The sequence below is a fragment of the Purpureocillium takamizusanense genome, chromosome 9 (assembly GCF_022605165.1).
Source record: "Purpureocillium takamizusanense chromosome 9, complete sequence".
NCBI lineage: Eukaryota > Fungi > Ascomycota > Sordariomycetes > Hypocreales > Ophiocordycipitaceae > Purpureocillium > Purpureocillium takamizusanense.
Genome location: NC_063076.1, coordinates 1,872,526 through 1,899,641, shown reverse-complemented (window position 1 = coordinate 1,899,641; position 27,116 = coordinate 1,872,526). Strand labels below are relative to the sequence as shown.

General features: G+C 59.9%; 10 protein-coding genes across 10 annotated transcripts; 7 read left to right on the top strand and 3 right to left on the bottom strand.

The window, feature by feature from the left end:
• Positions 1-32: 32 nt before the first annotated feature.
• Positions 33-4,512, top strand: JDV02_009410 (uncharacterized protein). Its single transcript, XM_047991071.1, has 2 exons — positions 33-3,594; positions 3,706-4,512. Exons 1-2 carry the CDS (start codon positions 298-300, stop codon positions 4,186-4,188), a joined length of 3,780 nt encoding a protein of 1,259 aa, XP_047847081.1. The 5' UTR covers positions 33-297; the 3' UTR covers positions 4,189-4,512.
• JDV02_009409 (uncharacterized protein) lies at positions 4,430-6,441 on the bottom strand. Its single transcript, XM_047991070.1, has 2 exons — positions 5,258-6,441; positions 4,430-5,169 (listed from the first exon to the last, which is right to left on the bottom strand). Exons 1-2 carry the CDS (start codon positions 5,743-5,745, stop codon positions 4,725-4,727), a joined length of 933 nt encoding a protein of 310 aa, XP_047847080.1. The 5' UTR covers positions 5,746-6,441; the 3' UTR covers positions 4,430-4,724.
• Positions 6,442-7,549: 1,108 nt separating this feature from the next.
• SYM1 (Protein required for ethanol metabolism) lies at positions 7,550-8,254 on the top strand (the record flags this gene model as incomplete). Its single annotated transcript, XM_047991069.1, has 3 exons — positions 7,550-7,569; positions 7,646-7,806; positions 7,866-8,254. 3 exons carry the CDS (start codon positions 7,550-7,552, stop codon positions 8,252-8,254), a joined length of 570 nt encoding a protein of 189 aa, XP_047847079.1.
• Positions 8,255-8,490: 236 nt separating this feature from the next.
• Positions 8,491-9,554, bottom strand: JDV02_009407 (uncharacterized protein). Its single transcript, XM_047991068.1, has one exon. The coding sequence runs from the start codon at positions 9,469-9,471 to the stop codon at positions 8,596-8,598; it is 876 nt and encodes a 291-aa protein (XP_047847078.1). The 5' UTR covers positions 9,472-9,554; the 3' UTR covers positions 8,491-8,595.
• Positions 9,555-10,678: 1,124 nt separating this feature from the next.
• Positions 10,679-12,288, top strand: JDV02_009406 (uncharacterized protein). The gene is made up of 2 exons (XM_047991067.1): positions 10,679-11,209; positions 11,264-12,288. The coding sequence occupies exons 1-2, from the start codon at positions 10,861-10,863 to the stop codon at positions 11,953-11,955; spliced, it is 1,041 nt and encodes a 346-aa protein (XP_047847077.1). The 5' UTR covers positions 10,679-10,860; the 3' UTR covers positions 11,956-12,288.
• Positions 12,289-12,442: 154 nt separating this feature from the next.
• Positions 12,443-16,145, top strand: NAT10 (Aminoacyl-tRNA hydrolase). The gene is made up of 4 exons (XM_047991066.1): positions 12,443-12,568; positions 12,624-12,809; positions 12,887-15,676; positions 15,746-16,145. Exons 1-4 carry the CDS (start codon positions 12,552-12,554, stop codon positions 15,951-15,953), a joined length of 3,201 nt encoding a protein of 1,066 aa, XP_047847076.1. The 5' UTR covers positions 12,443-12,551; the 3' UTR covers positions 15,954-16,145.
• Positions 16,146-16,445: 300 nt separating this feature from the next.
• On the top strand, positions 16,446-17,483 carry JDV02_009404 (uncharacterized protein; the record flags this gene model as incomplete). Its single annotated transcript, XM_047991065.1, has 1 exon — positions 16,446-17,483. The coding sequence occupies one exon, from the start codon at positions 16,446-16,448 to the stop codon at positions 17,481-17,483; it is 1,038 nt and encodes a 345-aa protein (XP_047847075.1).
• A 1,342-nt stretch (positions 17,484-18,825) lies between these two features.
• On the top strand, positions 18,826-20,952 carry JDV02_009403 (uncharacterized protein). Its single transcript, XM_047991064.1, has 4 exons — positions 18,826-18,948; positions 19,027-19,543; positions 19,599-20,224; positions 20,281-20,952. The coding sequence occupies exons 1-4, from the start codon at positions 18,942-18,944 to the stop codon at positions 20,889-20,891; spliced, it is 1,761 nt and encodes a 586-aa protein (XP_047847074.1). The 5' UTR covers positions 18,826-18,941; the 3' UTR covers positions 20,892-20,952.
• Positions 20,953-20,960: 8 nt separating this feature from the next.
• JDV02_009402 (4-hydroxy-2-oxoglutarate aldolase) lies at positions 20,961-22,643 on the bottom strand. The gene has a single exon (XM_047991063.1). It carries the CDS (start codon positions 22,403-22,405, stop codon positions 21,401-21,403), a length of 1,005 nt encoding a protein of 334 aa, XP_047847073.1. The 5' UTR covers positions 22,406-22,643; the 3' UTR covers positions 20,961-21,400.
• A 1,606-nt stretch (positions 22,644-24,249) lies between these two features.
• On the top strand, positions 24,250-24,981 carry JDV02_009401 (uncharacterized protein; the record flags this gene model as incomplete). Its single annotated transcript, XM_047991062.1, has 1 exon — positions 24,250-24,981. One exon carries the CDS (start codon positions 24,250-24,252, stop codon positions 24,979-24,981), a length of 732 nt encoding a protein of 243 aa, XP_047847072.1.
• Between the last annotated feature and the right edge of the window lie 2,135 nt (positions 24,982-27,116).

The window sequence follows — 27,116 nt, the reverse complement described above, 5'->3', positions numbered from 1 at the left end:
GACACGACCCTGTTTCACTCGCGTTCAGGCCTCGTCGTCAGGTTGTTATAGTGGGTTCGCGTGCCAAGATTCAGGTCTTATGACGTAAGGTTACGCTGCTGTGCCTCGAAACTTGCCCAATTCAACCATTGCGATCCGCACTCAACACCTGCTCCCACCAAAAAACAAAGATAGCCCTCCCCTTTCTCGTATCATCTTACTCCGTTCATTCTCCACGTGTGCTTGTCTCTACGTTCTGTTACGAATGGGTTGAAAGCTCCAAACCCCCTGCCCCCTACTGGCCGTCCATCAGTCGCAATGTCGGGCGTCGATGACGCCGACGATGTACGCCGCTACCAGGCGCCGTACAGCGCTCACCGACCTGTCCCCACGATATCCAAGTATCGCGAGGAAAAGGCTGCGCGACAGCAGAATGCTCTCAAGGCCGACGAGAGCCCCGACGAGGGCGCCGCGTCGCTCTGGGGTTGGAACCAGGCCAAGCCAGAGGCCCAAACAGACGGCAAGCCTGATGCGCCTGATGCCGCCGCCGCCAGCGCTGAAGCCAGTCAGCCTCCTCAACAGGCGGACGGCCTCGAGAAAGACGATGACGAAGAACAAGACGAGGCCCTCAAGGACACGTCCCAGATCGACCCGGGAGCCACCGATCCCAAGCAGCGCCGCAAGGAGATGAAGCACCGCAAAAAGGAACGTGCCGAGCGAGAGGTCACTGATCCCGTCACTCACCTTCCCGTCACCATCCACGACTTCACCAGCGAGGCCCTCGAGGAAATCGAGGCCAACAGTCCCTCGTTTGGCTCGACGCCAAAGACGGCCACCGGCCTGAGCGCCAAGGGAAAGTCGGACGAGCAGCTCGCTACCGAGAAGCAGCGCATGCAGGACGACCACGACATGCTCACCAACCGGTTCCCGCCGCCAGACTTTGATGTCTTGGGTCAGCAGTTTGCGGCCATCACGAGGCGGGGCATCACCATTGGATTGTGCGGCGCTTTCATCATTGCCCTCGGAGCACTAACGCTGGAGCGCTGGCTTCACGGCCGGCGAGACGCACAGCCCAACGGTAGCGGCTGGCTTGGAGCAAGCTTCACGTGGGCGACGCTGCTGGCTCTGAGTGCCGCGGCCGTCGCTGCTTTGGTCGTCGGTGTCCGCGACTACACATCCCGGAAAATCACCAGCATCTTCCAGGACGAGCTGTGGGATGCGCAGCGCCAGCAGATAGAGGCCGACGCCAACAGGAATCAGACCGAGACGACGGCCTGGCTCAACTCGCTCCTCGGCTCGGTGTGGCCTCTGATCAACCCCGACCTGTTTGCCAGCTTATCAGACACCCTCGAAGACGTCATGCAGGCGTCTCTCCCAAAATTCGTCCGCATGGTCAGCGTCGAAGACATCGGCCAGGGCAGCGAGGCGCTTCGGATCCTCGGCATCCGCTGGCTCCCCACGGCCGCGGCCGCTCACTCTGTGACCCAGGATGGAAAGCTCACGACGCAAGAGCAATGCGACAGTGGCAAGGGCAACGACGATCAGGAGGACGGCCTGGGCGACTCGGACCCCAAGATGCAGGCAGACAAGAAAGCCATTGCCGAGGGCATGGAGGGCGAGGAGGGCGACTTTGTCAACATGGAAGTCGCCTTTGCCTATCGCACGCGCTCAAGCTCCAAGAGCCTCAAGGACCGAACCAAGGACATGCACCTCTATCTGGCTTTCTATCTGCCCGGAAACATCAAGATACCCGTCTGGGTCGACCTGCAGGGCATCATTGGCATCATGCGGCTGAGGCTGCAACTGACGCCCGATCCCCCCTTCTTCGCCCTCTGCACCATGACGTTTCTGGGCCAGCCAAAGGTCAATCTCAGCTGTACGCCCCTGAGCCAGCGTGGCCTCAACATCATGGACATTCCTCTCATCAGCAACTTTGTGCAGTCCGCTGTCGATGCGGCAGTGGCCGAGTATGTGGCGCCAAAGAGCCTGACCCTCGACCTCAAGGACATGCTCGCAGGAGACGACTTCAAGAAGGACACGAACTCGGTCGGCGTCCTCATGATTAACATCAAGAGGGGCTACGACTTCAAGATGGGCGACACGGCGATTCCCTTCTTCAGCGACGGCAGCTCGGATCCTTACGTCTCCGTTGGGTGGGCCAAATTTGGCAGGGTACTCTGGAGCACGCGCATCCTCACGTCGGAGATGGAGCCGCGATGGGACGAGACGTGCTTTGTCCTCGTTACTCCAGAGGAGCTGAATATTGAAGAACGGCTGCGCGTCCAGCTCTGGGACTCTGATCGGTTCACTGCCGACGATGATCTGGGCCGCATCGAAGTGCCACTCAAAGAGCTCATGACCGACGAGCAGTCCAAAGGACGCATGTGGAAGCGCACCGACGGCTTCAGGGCCCTCAAATCCGGGGACAACATGCCTGGGAAGCTCGAGTGGAGCGTCGGGTACTTTACCAAGGCGAAGATTCAGCAGGATCAATTTGACAAGCAGACCCACGATCGCAAGGTCAGGTCCATGGATCAGCTGAGGCACAAGGTGGACCAGAGCTGCGAGCGGAAGCTCCGAGAGACCATGTTCAAGGAAGGGCAAACGGAGCGAGACGAAGCCGAGCTGCAGCAGCAAAAGGCACAGGAGCTCAAGGCAGAGCAGGACGCCATGATTATATCCGCCCCGCCGCCGGACAAGTATCCCAGCGGGCTGTTCAGCCTACAGATCCACAACATCACCGGGCTCGAGCTCGTCAAGCTCAGCAAGTCGCAGAGCGTCGACGACGAGGAGGCGAGCGACGAGGAGGAAACGGGCGAGAGCCTCCCGAGCTCGTACTGCACCGTCATCGTCAACCACAGCAAGACGTTCAAGACGCGAACCAAGCCCCAGAACGCGAAGCCCTTCTTCAACGCGGGGTGCGAGCGCTTCATCCGCGACTGGAGGGACTGCGACGTCTACGTCTCCGTCCGAGACGCCCGGCTGCACGAGGACGACCCCCTGCTGGGCATCGTGCACCTGCCCCTCGGCGACATATTCAGGGACCGCTCGCAGGTCATGGGCTTCTGGCCCCTCTCGGGCGGCATCGGCCACGGCAGGATCAGACTGTCCATGGTCTGGAGGAGCGTGAGGCTGCAGGCGCCGCGGAACCTCCTGGGCTGGAACTACGGCACCGTGGACGTGCAGCCGCGGGCCACCAGCTCGGACTGCCCGCGGGACCTGCGCTCCTGCAAGCTCAAGCTCAAGACCAACATAAGCATGGGCAAGCTGTACGCACGAGGTGGTGGCGGCCATGATGACGACAATAACAACAGCAGCAACAACAACAGCAACGAGGCCAGGTGGACGGCCAAGAGGGGGCAAAACGTCAGCCTCGCGGTGCACAAGCGGTACAGCAGCTGCATGTCCATCTCGTTCAAGGACAAGGGCTTCTTCGGGGACAAGGTGGCGGCGTTTTGCGTCCTGTGGCTCAAGGACATACCCGACGAGGAGGAGCAGGAGCTCGAGCTGCCCATCTGCAAGGGCGACTTTGAACGCGCAACGGCCAACTGCCTCGACGAGGCGGGCGAGAGGCTTGGTACCTTGAAGCTGAAGCTCACGTTCTGGGCCGGCATGGTAAGCACCCCCCCCTTTTGCCTCTCTCGTCGCCCTCCCCCCCTGTTCTCCGCCGTGCACGCACGCCAGGCACGCAGGCTAACACGATCCCCCCTTCCTCTTGTCTTGCAGGGCGCCGCGCACTCAGCGTGGGCTTCGCGCAATCAAAACACGCGCGACGTGGTCGAAGTCATCGACACGTCGCGCGACAACCTCGACGCGGACAAGATGCAGAAGGAGGCCGGCATCGTGGACGAGGAGGCGTCGAGCGACAGCGACAGCTCCGACAGCGACAGCTCTGATGACGACGACGATGATGACGACGACAAAAAGGTCAACAACGGCGAGGGCAAAGCCAAGGGCAGAAGAAACGGCGTCGGCGGCCGGTCCGCGATCCCCGACGGCAGCGAGGGCGACAAGCAGGGCCCGCTGGACCAGATCCGCGACTACCGCCGGCGGGACAAGGCGCTGCACAGGCAGCACCGCGGCATCATGCAGTGGAAGGTGCCGCGGACGGGCCGCTGGGTCAAGCACAAGATGGAGAGGGTCGGCGACGGCGTGTCGGGCTTGTTTGACCGGCACTCCAAGCAGGAGGGCATCGAGACGGAGGTGTGAGTGTGCTCTCTTGTGTGTCTGTATGTGCTTGGCGCGCCGCGGCCTGGGAATAAAAGATGTGGTTTTCGCCCCGTTCCCTTGCCCTTCACGTTGAGCGTGGAAGGTGGGATGTGGGACGTTGTGTGCGTGTGGGATCTACACCTGACAGCCACGTTAGATGGATAAATATATATATAGAGAGAGACGGAGACAGAGACAGAGAGCCGCTGTACCAGGCAGTGAATTGTAAGAACAGAGAGACGTGGAAAAAGTATAAAGACTATCAAGGCCTGCTCCACGGCCCACGACGCGGCGGCGTCAAAGTACAAGAGAACAAGACTGAGCCTATCAAGGGTATCTGCTGCGGAAACACGCCAACTTGAAAGAAAAAAAGGGCTTGCGGTATTCTCATAAGCGCTGCTCAGCAACGTCCCCGTCGTCAACGCCACACAAGCAACAACCCTACCCCCCAAAAGTCACACAAGAGCATCCATAATCACCGACAACCACTCCTTACACCATACAACCACAAAGCGCCACCCAGTGACCAAAGGCCATCACTCATTACCCCCAGGCGCAGCGTCTTCGGGCGCAGGCTGGGCGCTCTTCTTGCCCCTCCGCTCCCTGCTCCTGACCTCGACGGCCTCGGGCTGCTCCGCCCTCATGTCGTCATCTGCAGCCGCCGGCCCGACACCGCCGTCATGGCCGTCGCCGCGATGCTCATCGTCGCCGTCATCGTCGTCTCGATAACGTCCCGTCTCGCTCACAAAGACGGGCGCGTACCCGTCGTCACCACGGCGGCGGCGGCGGAGTTGACGGAGACGGCGGAAGCTGGTGCGCAGCGCCCTCAGCCAAGGGAACTCGGGGAGCTGGGCAGGGCGCAGGCGGGCGCTACAGTGCGGGCAGTCGGACGGGACTGCGCGCCACGCGACGTACCTGACGAGCCCGCGGACGGCAAGGCCGTCGTAGAGGGCGCGCAGGGCGAGAAACAGGTGTCCGAGGCTGTGAGACGGGGGAGCGGGATTCGTCAGCGGTCGGGTCTGACGTTTAGGGGGACGCGAAGGGAAATGGGGCGGATGAGGCGACTTACAAGCTGGTGAGGAGGGGGATGGTGGCGTAGGCGGCGAGCATGCTGAGCGAGGGGGAGCGCGAAGGTGATATCCAGGTGAAGACGAGGACAATCATGTAAGACGCTGCGAGGAGGGTGTCGAACAAGAAGACGGCGATGGGGTGCGAAAGCGTCTCGCGCAAGACATGGCGAGGGTCGTCATCGGCCGCGTCTTCGTGAGCATGGTCGTCATCATCATAGCCGTCGCCGTCGTGAGCACGCTCTCCGTTGGCGAGGGTGCCATGTCCGGCCTGATGCTCGGTGTCTGGCGCTGGCGCGGCACGAAGGCGTAGCAGTAGCAGTGAGGAGACGACGGACGCGGCCTGGGGGATGAGACCAACGGCGGGGACGGGGTTGCTGGATAGGACGCCGTGGGTGACGCAGAGCGGGAGGGCTGGGATGAAGCAGCCGGCGAGGAGCAGACGAAGCGGGTGGGCGACGGCAGCGGTGGCAGGCTCGTTGTCGGCCATGATGAGTGATGACGACGACGATGACCGTGTTGACTTGTTCACGGGCTCACGCGCGGGGCATCAGTTTGTGATGGCGGAGAGCATTTGGGTAATGCATGTGAAGACGGCAGAGATGGTCGCCAACGAAGAGCCGAAGTGAGCGAGCGGGCAGGCAGCTGTCCTGCCGATCGATGGTGGTCTGTGATGCGACCAGTAAGTAACCCCCTGTCGGTGAAGATGCGGTGGTGGTTCCAAGGTTGTTGCAAAGCTCTCAAGTCTCGAGTCGTCTCGAGAGGGGGGAGAACCAATGGGCGGGCACGTTGCGCGCATGCGAGACGCGTGTGCCAGGGGAAGGAAGGAAGTGGTCAATGGCCCTGGTATCGGTATCGCTGGCCAATGGCGGTGGTGAGTGACTTGCTTAAGTGGTTGCATGACATGATGACGGGCAGGCAGTGGTTGATGCTCGCGCTTTTGCGTGTACAAAGAGCAAGTTGACTTGTCTGTTTCATACGCACGCACACTTTGTGAAATCTGCAAGTCGTCAGTCAACCCGGCTCCCGAACCGTGCACAGGAGACAGACCCCAACGGGGACATGCAGGCCAGCCGCGGACGGGGCCGCCTCCGTCCAGCCTCCGGCCTCCGGGCGCCTTCGCAGCGGCACCCCGAATGGAACACGCCGGGAAGCCCGACCCAGTAAGTCATGCCGTGCCGGCGAACGGACGGCAGCGTCCAAGCAAACAAAGTGCCGTGGCGCTAAAAAACGGCGCGATCCTGAGTCAAGCCAGGCAGCAACGTCTGATCGACGCACGTTGCGAGGCACCGCGGAACGGAACCACCCACCCGGGCCGTCGAAAGGCAGGCAGACGGGTTCAAACTAACTGCCCACCGTGCCTACATGTTGATGTCGACGGCACTGGTTGCGGCAACACAGGGCCAAGATGTCGAAGCCAGTCGAGAATGGTTCGTTCTGGCCCCTCGAGTCCAGTGTTTAGCGCCCCAGGTGACCACTAGAGAAAAATGGAAGCCTTCCATCCTCCGTGTCTGCCAGCCGGCATGGAGTGGGGAAGCGGCCGACCTCCAGGCTCCAGGCACGGGCGCTGTTGGAGGGATGACACCCCTGAGCCACGGCGACCGACCCAGGCATGCAGGACGCTGCCAGGCCCGGCGCCGCGCCCAGCAGCCTCCACTGGCATGGGTCCAGCAGGGGCTCTACCTTAGCGGCTCAACTCCCGGTCCCGCCCGCCAGAACGGAACGCAGTGGGGTACAGTGGGCACAGTGGAGGGTGAGACCCAACCTTGAACGCCACCCATCCACCCTTTTTGCACCCTTCACTCCAACCCGCTTCAGTACCTTATCCATCACCACTGTGCTCCGATCGATGTGTCTGTGATTTTCACTCTCTTCCCCTCTCCATCTCTCTCTCTCGCACATCGCCATCATCGCCTTTTCATTCTCTCCCTCACGGCCCTTCATTCGCTTCGCGCCGTCGCTCTGCTTTCTTTCCGTCGACTTTCCCGCTCTCGACACGGCGCTGCGCACACACCGCCTCCCTTGTCGCTGACCCCCGTTTCATTGCCAATTTGGGCCCATCCGGGGAAATTTTTGACTTGTCCGCGGTGGCGGCACTGACACTGTCCCTGACTTGAGCTGCGACCACACAGCGCGCGTTGGTGCGACCCTCAGTTATTAGGTAGGTAGCTTGTCAACACCCAGGCAGGCACCCACGCAGGCTTGCTGCACGGCATCCGAATTCCGGACGTCTCTCTCAAATAATTTCGACATCTCAAACCAAGGAAAAAACATACACACCACCAATCATCATCATGGTCGCTTTCTTCAGATGGTGCGTCGTCGCTTACGTCTCCAAACGTCAATGACCCTGACCCAACTCGCTGACCTGTTTGTTGGGCAATTCATAGGTACAATGCCAAATTGGCCGCGCGCCCCTTGCTCACCCAGAGCGTCACCACAGCGGTGCTCTTCGCGACGGGCGACATCACGGCGCAGCAGCTTGTCGAGAAGAAGGGCCTGCAGAAGCATGACCTGACCCGCACCGGCCGCATGGCCCTCTACGGCGGCTGTGAGCCTCTCACTCTCCCGGCATGGGCCAAGGGAAACGGCTGACTCTTTTCTTCGCAGGCGTCTTTGGACCCGTCGCGACAACGTGGTTCGGCATCCTGGCTCGCCGCGTCAACCTGCGCAACCCGCGCCTCGAGACGCTCGCCCGCGTCGGCTGCGACCAGACCCTCTTCGCCCCCGTCATGATTGGCGTCTTTCTCAGCAGCATGGCCACCATGGAGGGCGCCAGCGCCAAGGAGCGCCTCGAGAAGACGTGGTGGCCGGCGCTCAAGACCAACTGGATGATCTGGCCCTTTGTCCAGTTCGTCAACTTTACCTTTTTGCCCCTGCAGCACCGCGTCCTCTTCGCCAACGTCATCTCCATTGGCTGGAACAGTTACCTGAGCTGGGTCAACAGCCAGTCCGATGACGAGAAGGAGGAGGTCGAGGCCGTTCCCATGGGTCTTTAAGCTGGGCGCGATCGATATTTTGGCACTGCATGGGAAAGGGCTTGATGTGAGGGTTCGCCCGGTCTGTCTGATATATGCGAGGTTTGTTCTGCATCGGTTTGCATAGACGTGGTCATTGGGACGCCGCCAAAAAATGGGCTGGCAGGTAGAGCACTGAGGTATTGTTTCTTGTTTTGTCGCACACGACTTCACGATATGGGATGCCCGGCTGAACAGACTTGTCTTCCCTTCGAGGAGTCTCTATTTTAGTCGCCCAGACCTGCACAAGCAGGGGCATCAAGATGGTATCTTTCTATAGACGGCGCGCTTTACATCACAAACCATTCCTTCCCATAAACTATCTAGCTCACCGCGACTGCTACCGACGAGGAACTTGCAGCAGAGGCATTGATGGCGGACTGCTGCACAGACAGCTCGTACAGCCGCAAGAAGCCCATGACGGCGACAATCTCAAACGTCTCGCCCAGCTCGCCGCGCGCACCGGTACCGACAAAGGCGAATTCGGGACTCCTGCGGAAGAGCCTGGGCTGCGCGCCGACGGCGACGACCTCCTTCCCGTCGCTCGTGTAGCTCTTGCCCGCGCGGTCCTGGTAGGGGGCGACGGGGGCGCTGTCGAGGCGGACGAGCTTCCAGCCCACGTTGAAGCCGCCCGACAGCTCGCGGACCTCGTCGCCGTGGCTGTGGCGCCACTCGAACCGCTCTAACCTGCCCCCGGCGACGAGCAGCGAGAAGCTGTGCGTGCGACACCAGTCGCCCGACATGGTCACCTCGACGGTTCCGGCTTCGTCGGCGCTGCCGCTGCCTGCGCCTGGGGAACGGGAGCCCGGGCCGACGCGGATGAGCGAGCGGCGGAACTTGCTGCCCCGTTGGACACCAACCGAGGCGACGGCCGGCGACGACTTCTTGTCGGGCCCTGCGTGCAGGACGGTCCTGCCCAGGCCGAAACAGTTGACGAGCTTGCTGGGCGTCTCCACGGCGAAGAGCGGCCCGTCCTTGGTGCGCCCGATGAAGGACGTCGAGGAGAGCCAGGAGGGGACGTAGACGAGCCGTCGCGGGAACATGATGGTCGTTGGCTCGGTGCAGGCCGGGGCCGTCGTCGCGATGGCGGCGGCCTCGAGGTGGAACGCGGCAGGGCTGTAGGCAGGCGGAGGGGGGTCATCCGACTTTTCGAGGATGACGGTGGTATTGCCGCCGGCTGTGCTCTTATAGTCTCGCATGACTGTGGTTGATGCCGGGCGTGATTATACAAAGTGCAAAGGTTGGTTGTTTGGACTCAAGAAGTCGAGAGAGCTAATTGATTGATGGCTGAATGTACGAAGTACGAAGAGGATGGATGTGGATTTGATACGGGCATCTATCTGCGGGCCATTGGACCCTTTATGTCTTCAGAAGATTACACTCCGTCCCCTGACCGCTGTGCGTTAAACCGACGATCCTCGCATCCTATTCTCCTAATATTGAGGTTGGATACAAGGCTCTTTCGCGTTCCTGGAGGCGTGAGGCTCGGTATGATGTCGGTGGCGGGGCCAGGTGTCAACGTCGCCGCTAAGCCCGATTTGACGCCATGTGCCGCCGCCGCCAAACATGATAGCGAACGAAAGCTGCGCCTTGATCGACATCCAGATCGGCTGCTTCATTCACTTGGGTCCTGTCTCTCGGCCTTGGCCGTTGCACATAGGCAGTACCGTTAATGGGGGTCCATCTGGCGCGGGGACTGCTGCCATCGCCACACGGCCATCCCGGGGAGCGTGGAGGCTGGGCGTAAGAGGATCGTGAATGAGAATGGGGTCCTGCAGACTCAGAGTGTCTCGAGTTATTCCCGAGTATCAGCTTACAACGGCCAGCCGGAGTGTCGTGCGTCTTTTCAAACACACGACGGGCAAGCTATAAAGTCCAAAAGCTAGAGCAGTTCACTGTGCGCCTGCGGTCTTCGTCAATGTTTCCATCATGCGCGAGCAGAAGACGAGTCTTGTCGCCACATGGCGGCGTCTGTACTGATGGTGAGCCGCGATCCCGCAGGCCACCAAGTGGAAGTGGCGCTGGGTGAACCCGACCACCCGCAGTAGCAAACATTTACGTTGTACGCGGCATGTGTAGGGTCGAAACGCGGTGGATCTCATGTCGTCTGTCTGTGCAGTATGCATACAGTACTGGTCGATGCTCAAGAGTTGCCGCGCTTGATGAATTCGAATCCCTCTTGAAACGAGCCAAGGCTGGCTGGCGTCAATGTGGAGGAAACGTCCGGGTGACCTGCCTGTGCAGTGCCGACAGCGGCTTCAGCACTGGACCTCAGCGCCCAGTGGGGCATCGCTTGAGCGAGGTCACCTGCCACTACGCTGCCCGCGCCGCTATCGCTGCCTTAGGCCGCTTAATAAAGGTACCTACTCGCCTCGCGCCTCAGGTGGTGAGTCCTAGCGCCGACCCGCCCCGACCACAGCCGCGTGCACCGGACGGAGCAACCTTTTCCCACCCGACCTCGTGCGGCCACCCATCAGCCGGCTTTTGACGAACCACAACCGCCATCACCAGGACTCACATCCTGACGGCCAAGCAGCGCCTCCCCCCCTTCACAACCCTTTCTGGCCCTCCGACAAGTCGCCGCCATCATGCTGCCCTCGTCGGTGCGGCGCGTCGTCTCCTCGGTCCCTCACGCCGGCGGCCTCGTCTCCTCGCTCGCCGCCGCCGCTCCCAAGTGCGCCGCCACCGCGACTGTCCCCCTCCTCGCTCGCGGCCACCAGCGACGCTTCTCTTCCTCGAAGCCCTCGCGACCGGACAACGGCTCCAGCGATGTCGCCGCCGGCCAGTCGGTCCCCACGTCGTCGGCCTCGGCGCGCGGAGATGGCAAGACGCCGGGCGAGAAGCGGAAACGAAAGAGCAAGGACGCTTCCGACGTAGGCGCCGCCTCGTTCCGAAAGCTCCCCAGCGTTCCCAGCACCCATCACATGTCCCAAGAAGGTAGTTGGCAGACCGTCACATCATTCGCGGAACCCTTGGCTAACCGGATCCCAGCACTCGGTCTTTCGAGCTTCTTTTCTCTCCACCGGCCCATTTCTATCACGCAGACCATGCCGCGGTCCGTGACTGACGAGCACTTTGCCTCCATCTTCGCGCCGCGAACAAAGTCGAACAAGGTCGCCGACACCGTGTCCACCATATCCAGCACCATCGATCAGCTTGACGGCCCCATGGCCCAGATGACGATAGGCGGCCACCAGGAAGACCACGGCATGGCCGAGGGCATGCAAAAGGTCGAGCTCCGGAATCCGGACGGGAGCCAGTCCAGCATCTATCTCCAGGTGGATACCATGTCGGGCGAGTTTTTGCCGTTCCGCCCGCCTCCCCTGCCGCAAGAACAGTCCGGAGCCGACGCGGACGGCCTATCCGCCCACGCCCAGGTTGTCGAGGACGTGCCGCATCACCGCGTCTACAAGGCCATGTTCACTATCGAGGAGTCCACCGAGCCCGACGGCCAGATCCGCATCGTGGCTCACAGCCCGCGCATCATCAACGACGAACAGCCCCGGAGCTTTCTCGAGCGCATGGCGCGCCGGCAGGTCCGATTCGACGAGGCCCAAGGTCCCCGCCGCGACATGCACGCCATCAGCGTCAGACGGCAACGGAAACTCAGGATGAAGAAGAAGAAGTACAAGAAGCTGATGAAGCGGACGCGGAACCTGCGCCGCAAGCTTGACCGGACGTAAAGTGCACATAGGGAATCCCTGTGCGGTTCTTGTTTTTGCGTCTTTGTCTGCATTCGGGGGTTTCGTCTACGGACGTGTCTACTAGACGTAGCCGATGACAGCTAGTGGGCTTTTATTAGAGCATATGCGCGGTTCGGGTTCTCGCATATAGACTTTGGCAGGAATAATCATGATGGCATTGGCGATCTGCTCAGTATGGTGCGGCTTTGAACCATGCCTTCGTGATCACCAGCCATGTGCGCGGTACTCTCTCGTGCTGTATTACTAGTTGAATTATTTTCCATAGATGCTGGATCTGTAAACTAGGGCTATGAATGAGACTTGTCATGAGGCGTGCAGTGCATTGTCGCTTCAGATGCTCGTACCTACTAAGTGTCGCTCAAATTCGGTCGCAGTGGATCCTGACCGAGTGCCAGTACGTACCGCCGCCCAATCCCCACCACGGACCGTCACACCACACCGCCCGACCGAAATCTTTCTGCCGCCAAAATTTTGGAACCGTGAGAGCTGCCCGCGCTCGGGCGAATCGACGACACAGCCTTGGTTGCGCCAAACTGTTTCCTCCGTGCAATTGACCGCCTGGGCACGCTCGCAACATGTCGCGCAAACAAGTGTAAGTCCGCCACAAGCCGGTCACTCTTCAAGCGCGCGGCTAACAATCTTCGCAGGGATCAGCGCATTCAGACGCTCATCCGCAATGGCTTGCAGGAGAAGAAGAGGAGCTTCTTCGTCGTGGTGGGCGACCGCTCCAAGGACGTGATTGTGCATCTACACTACATAATGTCTAGTATGGACATCAAGCAGAACAAATCTGTGCTGTGGGCGTACAAGAATAAGCTGCTTGGCTTTACGAGGTAGGTCTCGTTTCTGCGTCTAGCACTTGTCGAGGGACGGACTGGAAGGACGGACTACTAACCAGGTGGCGCATCAGTCATCGCAAGAAGCGCGAGCAAAAGATCAAGAAGGAGATTAAGCGAGGCATCCGCGAGGCCAACTCTGAAGACCCGTTCGAACTCTTCGTGTCGCTGCACAATATCCGATACACATACTACAAGGAGACGGACAAGATTCTGGGAAACACCTTTGGCATGTGCATTCTGCAAGACTTTGAGGCGCTCACGCCCAATATCCTGGCACGAACAATCGAGACGGTCGAGGGCGGCGGCCTTGTCGTCATGCTGCTCAAGGGCATGAACAGTCTGCGACAGCTCTACAACCTGTCCATGGACGTCCACTCTCGGTACAGGACCGAGGCCCACACCGATGTCGTCGCGCGGTTCAACGAGCGTTTCCTGCTGTCTCTGGGTCGCTGCGAGTCTTGTCTGGTTATTGATGATGAGCTAAACGTGCTGCCCATATCGGGCGGCAAGGACGTCAAGGCCCTCCCGCCGCCGGACCTGGATCAGCCCAAGACGGAGCAGCAGATTGAGCTCGACGGCATCAAGGACGAGAACCAGGAGAGGCAGCCGGTCGGGTCGCTCATCTCGCTCGCGCGTACCGTGGACCAGGCAAAGGCGCTTCTCACCTTCACGGAAGCCATCTCCGAGAAGACTCTGAGGAGCACCGTCGCGCTTACTGCCGCCAGAGGTCGAGGCAAGTCTGCTGCCATGGGTGTCGCCATTGCCGCCGCCGTGGCGTACGGATACAGCAATATTTTCATCACTTCCCCATCACCAGAAAACTTGAAGACCTTGTTCGAGTTCATTTTCAAGGGCTTCGATGCACTTGGTTACGCCGATCATGCCGACTATTCCATCATCCAGAGCACAAACCCCGACTTTAACAAGGCGATTGTGCGAGTAAATATTCACCGGCAGCACCGCCAGACCATTCAGTATATTCGGCCCCAAGATTCCCATGTTTTGGGTCAAGCCGAGCTGCTTGTTATTGATGAGGCGGCTGCCATTCCCCTTCCCCTCGTGCGCAAGCTTATGGGACCCTACCTGGTCTTCATGGCCTCCACCATCAACGGCTACGAGGGAACCGGTCGGTCTCTGTCTCTCAAGCTCATCAAGCAGCTGCGAGAGCAATCGCGATCCGCTTCCATCACCAACGGTGACACCGAACTGGCTGATAGGTCAACCGGCAAGGCTGCCAAGACGGAAGAGTACCAGGCTGCAAGGAAGCTGCGTGAAATCACTCTGTCCGAGCCCATCCGATATGCCAAGGGCGATGCTGTGGAGAAGTGGCTGAACAAGCTCCTGTGCCTAGACGCAACACTGCCCAAGGCCAAGGCTAACGTTCATGGCTGCCCTGACCCCAATCAGTGCGAGCTTTTGGCCGTCAACCGCGACACCCTCTTCTCCTTCCACCCCGTCTCCGAAGCATTCCTCCAACAAATGGTGGCGCTGTACGTCGCAAGCCACTACAAGAACTCGCCCGATGACTTGCAGCTCATGAGCGATGCGCCGGCGCATGAGCTCTTCGTCCTGGTCCCCCCGAACGTGGAGGATACCGGCAAGCTGCCCGAGCCCCTGTGCGTCATCCAGGTCGCGCTGGAAGGCAAGATTAGCAGACAGAGCGTTCTTAACAGCCTGAGCCGTGGCCAGCGGCCTCATGGCGATCTCATCCCCTGGTTGGTGAGCCAGCAATTCCAGGACGAGGACTTTGCTTCCCTCTCCGGCGCCCGTGTCGTACGGATAGCGACCAACCCAGAGTACGTGTCTATGGGCTACGGATCAAAGGCTCTGGAGCTCCTGACCGACTACTATGAGGGTCGCTTTGCCTCCCTGTCCGAGGACGACGACCAGGTCATGGAGGAGAAGATGCATCGGGCCACCGATGCCGAGTTGGCCAAGGCGTCGCTACTGAGCGAGGAGATCAAGATCCGCGACCAGGCGAATATGCCGCCGCTGTTTGCCAAGTTGAGAGAGAAGAGACCGGAGGCTCTGGACTACATTGGTGTCAGCTACGGTCTGACGAAGCCTCTCCACAAGTTTTGGAAGCGCTCGGCATTTTCACCGGTATACCTGCGGCAGACTGCCAACGATCTTACCGGCGAGCACACCTGCGTTATGCTCCGGCCGCTTGAGAACAGTCAGGACAGGACTTGGCTGGGGGCGTTCTCCCGAGACTTTCAAAAGCGCTTCCTGTCATTGCTGTCGTACCAGTTCAGGGGCTTCACAACCGCCGAGGCGCTTAGTATCGATGAGTCCGCCAACGCTGGCGCAAAGTTAGACTCGGTCGAGGCCCCCGCCATGGACAAGTACGAGCTGGACCGCAACTTCTCGCCCTTCGACCTGAAGCGGTTGGAGTCGTACGCGAACAACATGCTGGACTACCACGTCATCCTGGACATGATGCCGGTCATTGCCAATCTGTACTTCTCGGGCAAGCTCAAAGGCGACATCAAGTTGACGGGCTTGCAGCAGTGCATCCTATTGGGCATTGGCTTGCAGCGCAAGGAGATCGATGCCATTGGAAAGGAATTGGATGTACAGCCGTCGCAGCTCCTGGCCATGTTTATCAAGATCCTTCGCAAGGTGACGGCACACTTTGGTACGCTAGTGTCCGCCGCCGTCGATGCGGAGATGCCCAAGCCCGAGAAGATTGGTGTCTCGAGGGCCGACGCTAGCGGCGCGCACGATGACGAAGTGGTGGACGAGCGCTTCGCACCCTTGTCCACGTCTCTCGACGACGAGCTGGAAGAGGGTGGGGACGAGGCCCTCACGGCGCTCAGGCAGAAGCAGAGGGAGCTGATTGACTCTCTGCCGCTGGATCAGTACGTTGTTCCCTCACCACAGCGTCGCAAATATGGCGACTTGCACTAACGTCAACGCTCTTGCTTTAGGTTCGAAATTGAGGGTGACGCCCCTGCCTGGGCAGAGGCTGAGAAGCAGGTCAAGAGCGCCACGAGGGACGGCAAGTCGAACACAGTCGTTAGCGTAAAGTCTGGCAAGCAAAAACGCAAGGTCGGGCAAACGGCGGCCGAAGTCTACGAGGAGGCCATGGGCGACAAGTCTCGCAAGAAGGCCAAGAAGGGTAAGAAGTCTGCGTAAAGTGACGCATAGATTTGTTCTGGTTGCAAATTGCATGCATGGATACGGCGTATCGGGATGCGATTTTGGGCTGGTCGTTGTTTACCTTTCGTTGATGGGAAGTCTGTTACAAGTCGGCTTGGTAGATTCCCAAAGAGAGTTTATACCAGTAAACATTGTTTGGCTGCCCCTGGAGATCTTGGGTTGCGCCTGGCACTTCTGCCTTCCTCGACCGGCATATCCTGGCCCTGCTGCCACTTCAGGTTCTGATCTGAACATCTTGCAAAGCTACGGGTTTCTCTTTTGCTAGATATCTCCTGTTCGAGATCTCACCAACTCTGTCCGCCTCAGACTTTTCTACATTTTTCTACACGGCCTCATCACCACGTACGCAGTTCACTACCCCTATCCAACATACATGTAATACGACCTCCCCGCTCTCTCTACCCAACGCCGTCTGTCACCCCGGCCCTTCGAACAGGATCAACGCGTCTACCTGGTAGACAGTTAACAATGTCCGCCGAAGCCAGTCACCAGGGCGAGGCCAGCGGCCACGAGGACGCGGTCGCACCTCAGCTGCCTGCTCCCGACGCAGCGAACAGCGGCAGCGACATGCAGTGGGAGGGGTTCGTTGGAGGGACCATACCCCTGGCGCAGGAGACCTCTCCCCGCCAGGAGGACTTCTTGTCGTCGTCGGATGAGGATCTGGAGGAAGGCGAGATCCGCGAGGAAGGAGAAGACAGAGCTGAGGACGAGGACGAGGACGAGGGAAGTGGAGAGAGCAGCCAGCCCGCATCCCCTGGTCAGCATGGGGCTACGGCAACGGCGAGAGAGACGCGTCGAAGGCTCAGCGTCCACGTCACCGTCCTCGGCCAGCGATTCCACCTGTTGTCCACTGAGCTGGAGGTGTCGCAGGCGGAGGTCATCATGCCGGATCCGCAATCCGAGCAAGGAGGGGCGGGGCCGAGGTGGCCATGGATCATGTTGACACCGAGGACGGCCACGCCAGCCACGAGGGAGTCGCCGACGAACCTTGCCTACTACGACCACCATCATCACCAAAACCACAGAGGGGAGCTGGTCGTCTTCATCGTCCACGGCTACCGGTACGAGTTTCAGCCCGAGGAGCTCGAGACGTCCGAAGTCCATTTCATCTTTCCGTGGTCGAGTGACGCCTCCGGCAGCGCGCCGGATCTGGCGCATCGACCATGGGTACTTCTGAAGCCTAAAGTATCGGGCGACGAGGTATTTCAGGAGGAGGATGATGAGGAGGAGGACGAGAGTGAGTCCGACGACGACATCGAGGAGGAAGACGAGGAGGGGGGTGATGATGAAGAGGGCGAAAGGAAGATCGACGACGACGACGACGATACCTCGGGGAAGCACGACTCAGGCGTGGCACTCGGTGGCAGCGGGTCGGAGGTCCGAAGCACGGGGAGTTGGGAGGAGAGCAGCAGCCCCACGGGGGCGAACGAGGGGGAGGGGGAGGGGGAGGGGGAGGTGACGCCGCAGCCTGCCGGTCAATACTTCCAGGTCAATGACTTTGAATAAGCCTGGGGTAAGGGAGTTGCAGGATGCTTGGGTTGTTGGGTCGCGGATACTACCGGTTTGGCTTTTTCTTTTGTCATGGTTTATGGTGGGCTCACGGCTTGAAGTTCGATACGCTTTGGGATTTGCCGTGTTCTCGCCAGGCTCCCAAGTTAATAATATTAATTACGCCTGGGGTAAAGGAGTTGCAGGATGCTTAAGTTGTTCGGTTACGGAGGATTACTACCAGTCTGGCTTTTTCTTTTATCATGGTTTGCAGTGGGCTCACGGCTAAAAGTTTGATACGCTTGGGGATTTACCGAGTTCTCGCCAGGCTCATAACAGGGTTTCAGGGTAATGGCTTAGGGTTAATCAGAAAAACAGAATGCTAACACATGAAATTAATAAGTCGCGGCATAGGTCGAGCCGCACGAGGTTTTTGTATATATGCTGCTCGGGCCGACGTCAAGGACGAGACCCCAACTGGCAACACAGCAGATGTACCGAGTAATTTGTGCGAACTGATGTCAACGGACAGGGGGGGTGGCTTCTAGAATCGAGAATCTAACTTATTAGAATCCAGCCAGTTCTGAGAATGGATGTCACAGCCGACGAGCACCTCTTCTCCCCGCCCAAGGCCACTTGCGTCCGCCTCCCCACCCCCCGCGGGATGCCATGCATACGAAGTAAGCGCCGTTCCTCCAGGTCAAAAAACGACAAAGCTGTGGATATCATCGTGGTGCCCACATGGGCGGCGGGGGGACAACACCCTTAACCCCCGCGTCGGGGGATGGGAGGGGAAGCCCTAGAAGCTCACCTCAGATGGCGGGCGTGGAAGTGCTCGAGGAGGAGACACGAGGTCAAACAAGAGGCAGGGGTGGCAGGGGCATCAAGGTACAACGGCCCTGGTCTGGCTGGGCTGCGGCGCGTGCATTCGTGAGTGTGTGCGTGCGTGCGTGCGTTGGGGGTCACTGTTGGAGCTGGTCGTGGTGACGATTGGCGGTGCGTTGAGAAGTCAAGGAGCAGGAGGACGAGCATGCCGCAACGTGGGGGGCTTTGCGGGTGGATGGGTGGGGGTCAGGTAGCAGGCGGGGTGCGCGGGCAGCTAAAATAAGCCGCCACCACAGCAGCAGCGCGACGCCGCACGCGAATGTGCGTGCAGGAAGGAGGATGGAGGGGATTGTCATGGTGAAGCAATCACTGCAGATACTGGAGCAGGTCGTTTCTTCAGCGGGTATTTCGTCATTGGGCAGCTCCTTCCTCCCAGAGTCGACAGTGGGCACAGGGAAACGCAATGCCCCCGCAACCCGGTAGAAAAGAAGGAGCTCTCTTCTACGCGCCGCGCCTGCCTTGTTGGCGACTTACACAAACACCACCTGCCCCTTCCCTCCCGTATCCCTCTTCCGCTTCATCTTCTCTCCCCTCCCCCTTCCTCAAAACTCCTAGATAGTGTTTTCTGTAGAATTGGCAGCCATCGTCGCCATGTCTAGTGCGTCTCCCAGTTTATCCCAACGCGTCGCCGTCAACCCCCTAAACCCGGAGCAATTTCACTGACACCCCGCCACAGCCAAGCACTTTTCCAACGACGCTTCGGCCATCGTCGCCGCCGCCCTCCGCGCCAGCACCTACACCAATCCGTCTCTGGCTCTCTCGCCCTCTCAAAAGACCGTCATCCTCTGCGACGACGACGGCCCCTCCCAGCACGCCGTTGCGCTGCTCTCGGGCGGTGGCTCCGGCCACGAGCCGTCCTTTGCCGGCTTCGTCGGCCGCGGCTTCCTCTCCGCCGCCGTCGCTGGCTCCGTCTTTGCCTCCCCGTCCGCCGAGCAGGTCTTTCGCGCCCTCAAGGTCCTAGGCGCAAAGCAGCCCGACCGTAGCATCCTCGTCGTCATCATGAATTACACCGGCGACGTCCTGCACTTTGGCATGGCCGTGGAGAAGGCCCGCGCAGAGGGCATCAAGGTCGAGCAGCTCGTCGTAGGCGACGATGTCGGCGTCGGTCGCAAGAGGGGTGGCAGGATTGGCAGGAGAGGGCTTGCCGGTACTGTGCTGGTGCAGAAGATTGCCGCCGCCGCCGCCGCCCAGGGGTACGCAGCCACAGCCGTTGCGAAATGCAAGTTGACGCTGACTCCTGCTTCGCAGAGCGAGTCTCGACGATGTTCGCAAAATTGCCAGCCAGGTTGCCGACAACACGGCCACGGTTGGTGCATCTCTCGCCCATGTTCACGTTCCTGGACGCGAGATTGTTCCCGACGAGCTCGGCCAAGACATTGAGATTGGCATGGGCATTCACAATGAAGAAGGCTTCGGCCGTGTCAAAACTGATCTCTCCGGCCTCGTCTCGACGATGCTCAAGCAGCTTCTCGATCAGTCTGACGCCGATCGCGCGTACATCAACGTCGCGCCCTCAGATGAGATTGTCGTCATGGTCAACAACCTCGGCGGCATCAGTGTCCTGGAACAGGGCGCCATTACTACAGAGGTCGTGGAGCAGCTTGCCACAACGTACAAGCTGACACCGACCCGTCTCTTGAGCGGGACTTACATGACCAGTCTCAACGGTATGGGCTTCAGCATCACAATCCTCAAGGTCGCCGACAAGTCTTTTGTCTCCTTGCTCGACGCCCCTGCCGATGCCGCTGGCTGGTCCCCTCCTGTCCGGCCTGAGAACTGGCAGCGTGGAATCGACACGAGCAAGTCGAGAGACATCCCAGATGCTCCCCCCTCTGAGACTGAAGATGACAACTCACCGCCCAGTAACCTCACCAGTAGGTCCTTTTCTATTTCCGCTATGGGTTACCAGACATGCTGACTGTCCTGTCAGTTGATTCCCAGCTGGCCGCCTCGCGACTCGCAGCGGGCCTGTCCTCCCTCATTGCCGCCGAGGCGCAAATCACAAAATATGACACCCTCGTAGGCGACGGCGACTGCGGCTTGTGCCTCAAGACGGGCGCCGAGGCCGTCCTATCCCATATTCAGTCTTCCCCGTCCAGTGACGCAATCCGCCTTGTTCGGTCCATTGCCCATGTTGTGGAGAACAGCATGGATGGCACCTCGGGCGCCCTCTATGCCATCTTCATCAACGCCCTTGCCTCTGGCCTGCAGCAGTCTGCCGCATCTTCGGGAAAGCAGCAAGTCACCCCCCAGATCTGGGCCGAGGCCCTGAAGGCTGCCCTGGCCAGCTTGGCCAAGTACACTCCCGCCCAGCCCGGCGACCGCACTGTCGTCGATGCTCTGGCCCCCTTTGTCGAGACCCTCTCAACCACCCTGAGTCTGCAGAGCGCCGTAGACGCAGCCAGGAAGGGATGCGAGTCGACAAAGGGCATGGAGGCCAGCCTGGGGCGGTCCGTCTACGTCAGCGTCGAGGGATGGAACTCGTGCCCAGACCCGGGGGCGTACGGCCTCGTCAAGTTCCTCGAAGGCCTGTTGCAATGATGTGTAGCATGTAGGGCTAGAAAAATTGAATAGTTCGTCTTGTTTGCAATGAAGAAACCCCAAGATCAAGTCATTGATTTGAGGTGAGCCAGGACTTGAGTGCATCCCGCACACACTGCCAGAGTACGGTACCATTCAATTCATTACATGTATGTAATCTATCGCGCCTCGGCTCGACTCGCCCGACAGCCACGCATCAGTGACATGGCCATCTCTTTGTTCCCGTCAAGAAGCCCTAGAGAACGCCCGATTTGCTATGCCACGCGACAATAAAAAAAACTTGAAGAGATGACGATGCGCCCGTGGATTCAATCTGCAGCCCCCGTGGCCCGTGAGCCGACAAGAGTCTGTGCTTCCCACCCACACCCAATCGCCGCAGCCTATTATTGATGCACAAAGGCCTCCGGGACTCCCAATATGTACCAGTTCATGCAGGCACTTGGGGGCTGCCCCGTCCCGACGCGTCAAATAAGAAAAAAGACCAGCGACCACGACGACAACGACGACGACTACGCCGCCACCGCGCCGCCGGCCACGCTCTTCTCCAGCTCGACCAGCTCCGCAAACTCACTCAGCTGCGCCTCGAGAGCCTTACCCTCGAGCAGGGTGCACGGCTTGCGGGGTTGGCCGCCGTACCCATAGTAGCGCTGCAGCGCGGCCTTGACCGAGATAAATCCTCCCTTGATGGCAGCCCAGTCCCCGCGAGCCACGATGCCTTGCAGGCGGACCGCCTCGGACGTGTTCCCCGCAGCCCACAGCTGCTGCACCTCGTTGCAGGCCTTGGGCGACACGTTGGCGAGACCGGCGATGACGCCGTGGCCGCCCACGGAAAGCGTCTGCACGGTGAAGTCGGCACTGCCGCCAAACGTTCTGAACGAGGTGCCCTGCGTGCCGGCCACGACGCGGGCCAGCTTGCCCGTATTGCCGCACGTCAGCTTGACTCCCACAATGTTGGGATGCTCGGCCAGCGCGAGGATGCTGTCGGAGCTGAGGTCGAGACCACCACACGGGGCAGGGAAGTTGTAGATCAGCAGAGGCACGGGGCTGGCGTCGGCGACGGCGCGAAAGTGCTCGAGGATCAGCTCCGTTGACAATAGGCCGCCATAGTAGGATGGTGGGAGGATCAGAGCATGACTACCACCCGCCTCGGCCGCATCGCGGCAGTGCTGGATCGTTTCCCGTGTCGATTGCGCACCGCAACCCACAATGACGGGCAAGTCGGATCTGCCTGCTTCGTCGAGGGCAGTGCGAGTTGTGCGGGTGACAAGCTTGCGTTCTTCCCGGTCCAGGTGAACTGCCTCGCCGTTGGAGCCGTGGGTGACCAAGCCAGCAATGCCGGCACCAGCCAAGCGCTTGGCGTGGGCCGTCGTCGTCTCGATATCGATGGTGTCTTCTGGCGTAAAGAAGACCACGGTGGGCACGTATACACCCGGGGCCAGGGGCTCTCGGGTCGACGGAGCAGGCTCGCCGTTGGTGCCGCCGTTCATGTGTCCTGATGTTGTGGAAGCCGTCATGCTGTCGTGTGGCGAATTCGTTTCCGGGACAAGACGAGAGTGACCTGAGGAACTCGGTTGGAAAGTGGCAGTCAAGTACCTGGATCAGCACGTAGGGCAGGCAGCAAGGAAAAGAGCGAAAACCTAGGCGGGGGGCGGACGGCAGGCGGCATCGCCAGATGAGGGTGCCGTCGTTATAAGGAGCGCCTGCCTGTCCGTCCATCCATGCATCCGTCCATGCATCCATCCATCCACCCACCCCATCCCACGGTGGCACATCCCGCGAATCCACCTGGAAAGGTTTTGAGGTGCGTCAAGAGGCTGGTGCGATTCGGTAGCGCCAAGGCCTGCCCCCCACGATAACCGCCTCTCAGCATCGCATGGGCCGTCAAGGGTGCCTGGCCTTCCGCCCGTCCTCCCCCACGAAGGGGGCTTTGAGGCTTGGGAATAGCGCTGTCGCGCAAGAGCGGCCAATGGTCCGACTGCCCACAGATCCACGCGATCCTCAGGTCCACAATGGGCATTGGGCACCACGGACCTGCAACAAGTGCAGAACCAAAGCCAAGCCCAGCTTCTCTAGGCTCCGGGGCATTTTGGGGGGGGCGCGTCCTTCACCGAGGCCCCGGAGGATGCCCAGGACCGGCACGCGTACGAGTAGGTGTAGCATGCGGTGCGCAGTTTGCTCCGGACGGGTATTGCTGCAAGGTATCCAATTGCCGCTTCACAGCATGCCGCATGCTATGCGATTCGTGCATCATCGTCCCATCTGCGCGGCCGCACCTTGACGTTAACACGGCACCCATCCATCCATCCATTCACGGCTGGTGCGACGGGGGGAGACGACAACGACTCGGATGGGCCAAATCGGTGGCGTTTCCCCCGCAGGTCCTGTGCTCCAGGCGGAGAATGGCATGGCGACTCTTCGTTTGTCCTCCCCGCACCACCCTGAAAAACACTGCTGTTCCGCGGTGGATTCTTGGGGGGGGGGGGGCGCTTGTCTTGTTGTGAATGTCGTTGTGCGTCACGTCGGGCTCGCGCGGGCGTTCCTGATGGCAAGGCCGTCCAACAATGCCGGCAGCAGCCAGCACAATGCGCCGAAAGCATGCAGCAAGCGCCGTCAATAGATGGCAGATGCACCATGTTAGTCTGCCGTCTTCAATCAGGAGCCAGTGACAGGGAGCCGTCCCCGGCGGCACGGTTGCCCGTCACCTCGCTCTTACCTAAAACGCCCGTCGTGCGGGCACAGCAAGCCGCGTGAGGCGTGCGGCCTTGTTGGTCTTGGAGCCCGCTGAACAGCAACGAGGCCAGAGCAGAATGGACCGGGTCAAGCCTCTCCCGCTACCGACAAACTGGTCCCCCACGCGTGGTAGCATCTTTCAATAGTAAGACGACTCGCCTTCGCGTGCTGTTCGGTTGGACTGGCTGAACTAGTCGGGTACCCTTGTTTGCTAGAGCAGTGCCATGGCAGCACATAAGTTCAATGGGTGTCGTGGACCGCTCGTCACGGACAGCGGCTGGGCGGATTGGCAGCATCGAGAGGTCTGTCGAATCGTCGCCCCATCCCCGTTATTTTCGAGGGCGCTGGCCTTACTAAACTCGCCCCTGTGCCTTCCTCGGTCGGTGGCCCATGTCACTCAGACGGTGTCTCACGTCGTACTGTACCGCCGACCGTCGTCGCCTACCTCCAGCGGCGTCACTTATTTAGCCCGTTGGTCAGTACGGTTGTCTGCCGCCCATGATCCGTCAACCTCGCAGACATGCCTCCCGATCGCGATGGCGCGAGGTGCGCAAAGCAGGAGGTAGTGACGATCTCCGCTCCGGTTTCAAGGACGCCTCAAATGCTTCGGGATCGCCTGCTCGCAGCCATGCAGTCCATAGCTACATCTCGGACGCTGCATCAGATACAGCTTGAGTTGGAATACGATGAGGAGGAGAGCGATAGGGAGGGCCGCCAAGGGTCAGCCATACATGTCTGGAAAGGTGGTCTGCAACGACGAGCCGCTCGTATGATTGAGGACGCGGAAGATGAGGCAGACAAAGAGATACATGCTCTCTGCATCTTTGACGATGTCACGGAGATCGTTTCGAGCGACTCTGCGTCGGCGGCTCTTCAAAAGCTCCGAGCCAGTCCAGCGGTACGGAAGTGGGCGAGGTGGCGGTGGAGGCATCCGCCGAGTCACTCGGACAAGAGATGTGTCGAGGCGATCATGGTGTACGAGAGAGGGGTGTCTCAGCATCCAGAAGACCGGTGCAACCGCTGCCGCTCAGGGCAGGGTATATCTCCACAGTGTGTTGTGGCTCCGACGGAGTCGTGGCCCGGCGGCGAATGCAGCAACTGTCTTTTCGACAACGTCGACTGCAACGGCACCCCCAGCCGCATTGCTGCCGAGCTGGCTAAGGGAGATGGCGACTCGCTCCGCGTGGTCGACCACATGGCCGTTCTGGAGCTTATAGCCCGGCTGAAGAGACCGCCCGGCGCCGGCAAAGAGCACACGCTGCCCGGGAAGGCCAAGAGAATCGAGGTCGCGGCGTTGCAGATAGCCCAGGCGGCAAGAGACTGGGGAGAAAAGATTTCGAGGGGGGCAAGACGGGCTTGATCCTTGGACTCGAGCTACAAGTCGCTGACAGGAGAGTAGGAGCGGGGGTTCGGGCGGCTTGACTCAACATTAGCGATTGCATGTCATATTGTATTAGTACTATATGGCTGGATGGCGGTGGCAAAGCAATACACCGTTCGAAACTGAGCCTTTGGATCATCATCGTTCTCAACTCTGTGATCAGCGGTGGCAATGTATATCATGTTCCACTTACCTATGTCACGCGTTCTAACTCCGGTCATCGCGTCGAGTGGTCGCAGCTACAGGGGAGCTTCGAGCAGCACTTTCAAGCCACCGGACCTGAGTCGCATACCCTGTGAGATCCTGGGTAGGTAGGTAGGTAGCTACAGTGTCTTATCAGCTTCAACCCGAGACAGATTCCGGTTCAACATGCCCGTCGGGGACCCTGCCGCCGCTTTTCTGACGGCTGCCTCAGGTGCCCAATTAGTTTTGCCCGATATTGAGGGCCGCACCTTCCCAAGCTCGCGCTCAGTCGCTTCGCAGCGGGTGTGCTTTCTGAATGCTAGGTGTTGTCTGATGATGGAAGGAGCGATGGCTGCTCTTGCCTTGTTGCGATCATGGGAATCTGACCTGGCAAGCCTACCAAGGCATCACCAGCCTCGTATGTATGCTGCCTCGTAAGACAGAGCCACCATCAGGTTCTGTCCCTCGGCCGACAACGGGCACGCGATGGGTCTCGAGTCAGCGCGCTTATCCTCATCGTCACGACAGGCAGCTGGCTCTGGCCTGTTCGCGCAAATGCCGCATCGGAATGACTATTTTTCAAACCAGATCACGGAGCCACCAACGATGAAAAGCCAACCCCCGCAGTCCGTTTGCTGTTCGTTGGTGATTCGGAAGTACGACCCCCTGTCTCCGCGTGCAGAGCGTCATGCCGGCTCTTGGGCGATCGGCGACGACGCTTCGTCATGCGTGCCTCGACGTCTCTCTGTTTGGCTGGGCTCGCCATCGGGCTCTGTCTGGCAGAGAGAGGGAGGGCGTCACGAGTCAGCCTCCGCCCTCCAATTACTGCACCTGCCCCTCACACACCCGCATTCTCCGGAGCTGCATGAGAAGCATAGTCAGGTAGTATATTTCAAACGGGCTGTTGGTGGTTTGTTCCCAACTACGGGTGCCGTGCCCCTCCCCCTCCCCCTTTCCAATGCCCAGCCTGGTCCGCGGATGCCCAGGTAGGGGCGCCGTGAGTGGTGCAGGCGCCGAATCAATGCGGGGTGCTTCTGTCTCGTGATTGTAAGTAGAAGAGGATGGTGTCGGTAGGGTACACTCCATGCCACTGTTTGGTGCCTTACATAGTAGTGGCACCTGAGGGAGGAGGCGTGTGGCATCGGTGAACCCTTTGTTTTTGGAACAACGGTCCGGAATCCGACTCGAGTCTCCCTAGAATTGAAAACGAGCAACTGGCTGCGGCGGCAGTCACGATGGGAAAGCACCAACATCGGGAAACGTGTGCAGGGATGATGGCGTAAAGTGCAGTTCTCTTCCGTAACGGCGGAGGCAATGGGTCCGGTCAAACAATCCGGCCGGGCTGGCTGCGGGGAACGGCCCGGTGAGCCACCTCCGTGTGGGGCCGGGCACGGCGGCAAGAGGTAGATGGGCTCTCTCGTCCTTGGACAGGCCGCCAAGACGGGAGGCCTCGTGGCCATGACCACGGACGAGCTAGAGTGATACTCATAATAGAGTAGCGTATGCGGATTACTCTGCTATTTTGAGCGCTGAGTGATCCCCAAAATGTGCGTCCAAGGGCGGCATGTAAGCCGACGATAGATTCACAGAGAGACAGCCAGAGAACGTGGTACACTAATAACGTTGAGTCGAGCAGTAAACGCCCAACCCAGGGAAACAAGCACTCTGAATGTGGGAAAACATCATAAACAGCACCGGCCCAGCGTCGTCTCAATGCCCGCTTACTCGTAATGCACCAAGCCCAGCCCACTTCAGCCGCACAGCGTGGAGTCGCAGCTTGCAAGGGGCCTGGCCACCAAGCGGGAAAATGGAAGGCGCCAAATATCAGGCAGGGGGGTGTGAACATGGAGGGGGCAGGGGCATCTCCCCGCTTGTCAACATGTTTAAAGCCATGGCATTGTTCCTCGCAAGCTGGTACCTTGACCACAGTC

Coding starts and splice junctions, on each gene's coding strand:
- JDV02_009410 (XM_047991071.1), top strand. CDS start 298: ATGTCGGGCGTCGATGACGCCGACGATGTACGCCGCTACCAGGCGCCG. Junction 3,595..3,705: donor TCACGTTCTGGGCCGGCATG/GTAAGCACCCCC, acceptor CTTGTCTTGCAG/GGCGCCGCGCACTCAGCGTG.
- JDV02_009409 (XM_047991070.1), bottom strand. CDS start 5,745: ATGGCCGACAACGAGCCTGCCACCGCTGCCGTCGCCCACCCGCTTCGT. Junction 5,170..5,257: donor ATCCCCCTCCTCACCAGCTT/GTAAGTCGCCTC, acceptor CCCGTCTCACAG/CCTCGGACACCTGTTTCTCG.
- JDV02_009407 (XM_047991068.1), bottom strand. CDS start 9,471: ATGCGAGACTATAAGAGCACAGCCGGCGGCAATACCACCGTCATCCTC.
- JDV02_009406 (XM_047991067.1), top strand. CDS start 10,861: ATGCTGCCCTCGTCGGTGCGGCGCGTCGTCTCCTCGGTCCCTCACGCC. Junction 11,210..11,263: donor CCATCACATGTCCCAAGAAG/GTAGTTGGCAGA, acceptor ACCGGATCCCAG/CACTCGGTCTTTCGAGCTTC.
- NAT10 (XM_047991066.1), top strand. Junction 12,810..12,886: donor AAGCTGCTTGGCTTTACGAG/GTAGGTCTCGTT, acceptor GTGGCGCATCAG/TCATCGCAAGAAGCGCGAGC. Junction 15,677..15,745: donor GACTCTCTGCCGCTGGATCA/GTACGTTGTTCC, acceptor CTCTTGCTTTAG/GTTCGAAATTGAGGGTGACG.
- JDV02_009403 (XM_047991064.1), top strand. Junction 19,544..19,598: donor GCCGCCGCCGCCGCCCAGGG/GTACGCAGCCAC, acceptor CCTGCTTCGCAG/AGCGAGTCTCGACGATGTTC. Junction 20,225..20,280: donor ACCGCCCAGTAACCTCACCA/GTAGGTCCTTTT, acceptor CTGTCCTGTCAG/TTGATTCCCAGCTGGCCGCC.
- JDV02_009402 (XM_047991063.1), bottom strand. CDS start 22,405: ATGACGGCTTCCACAACATCAGGACACATGAACGGCGGCACCAACGGC.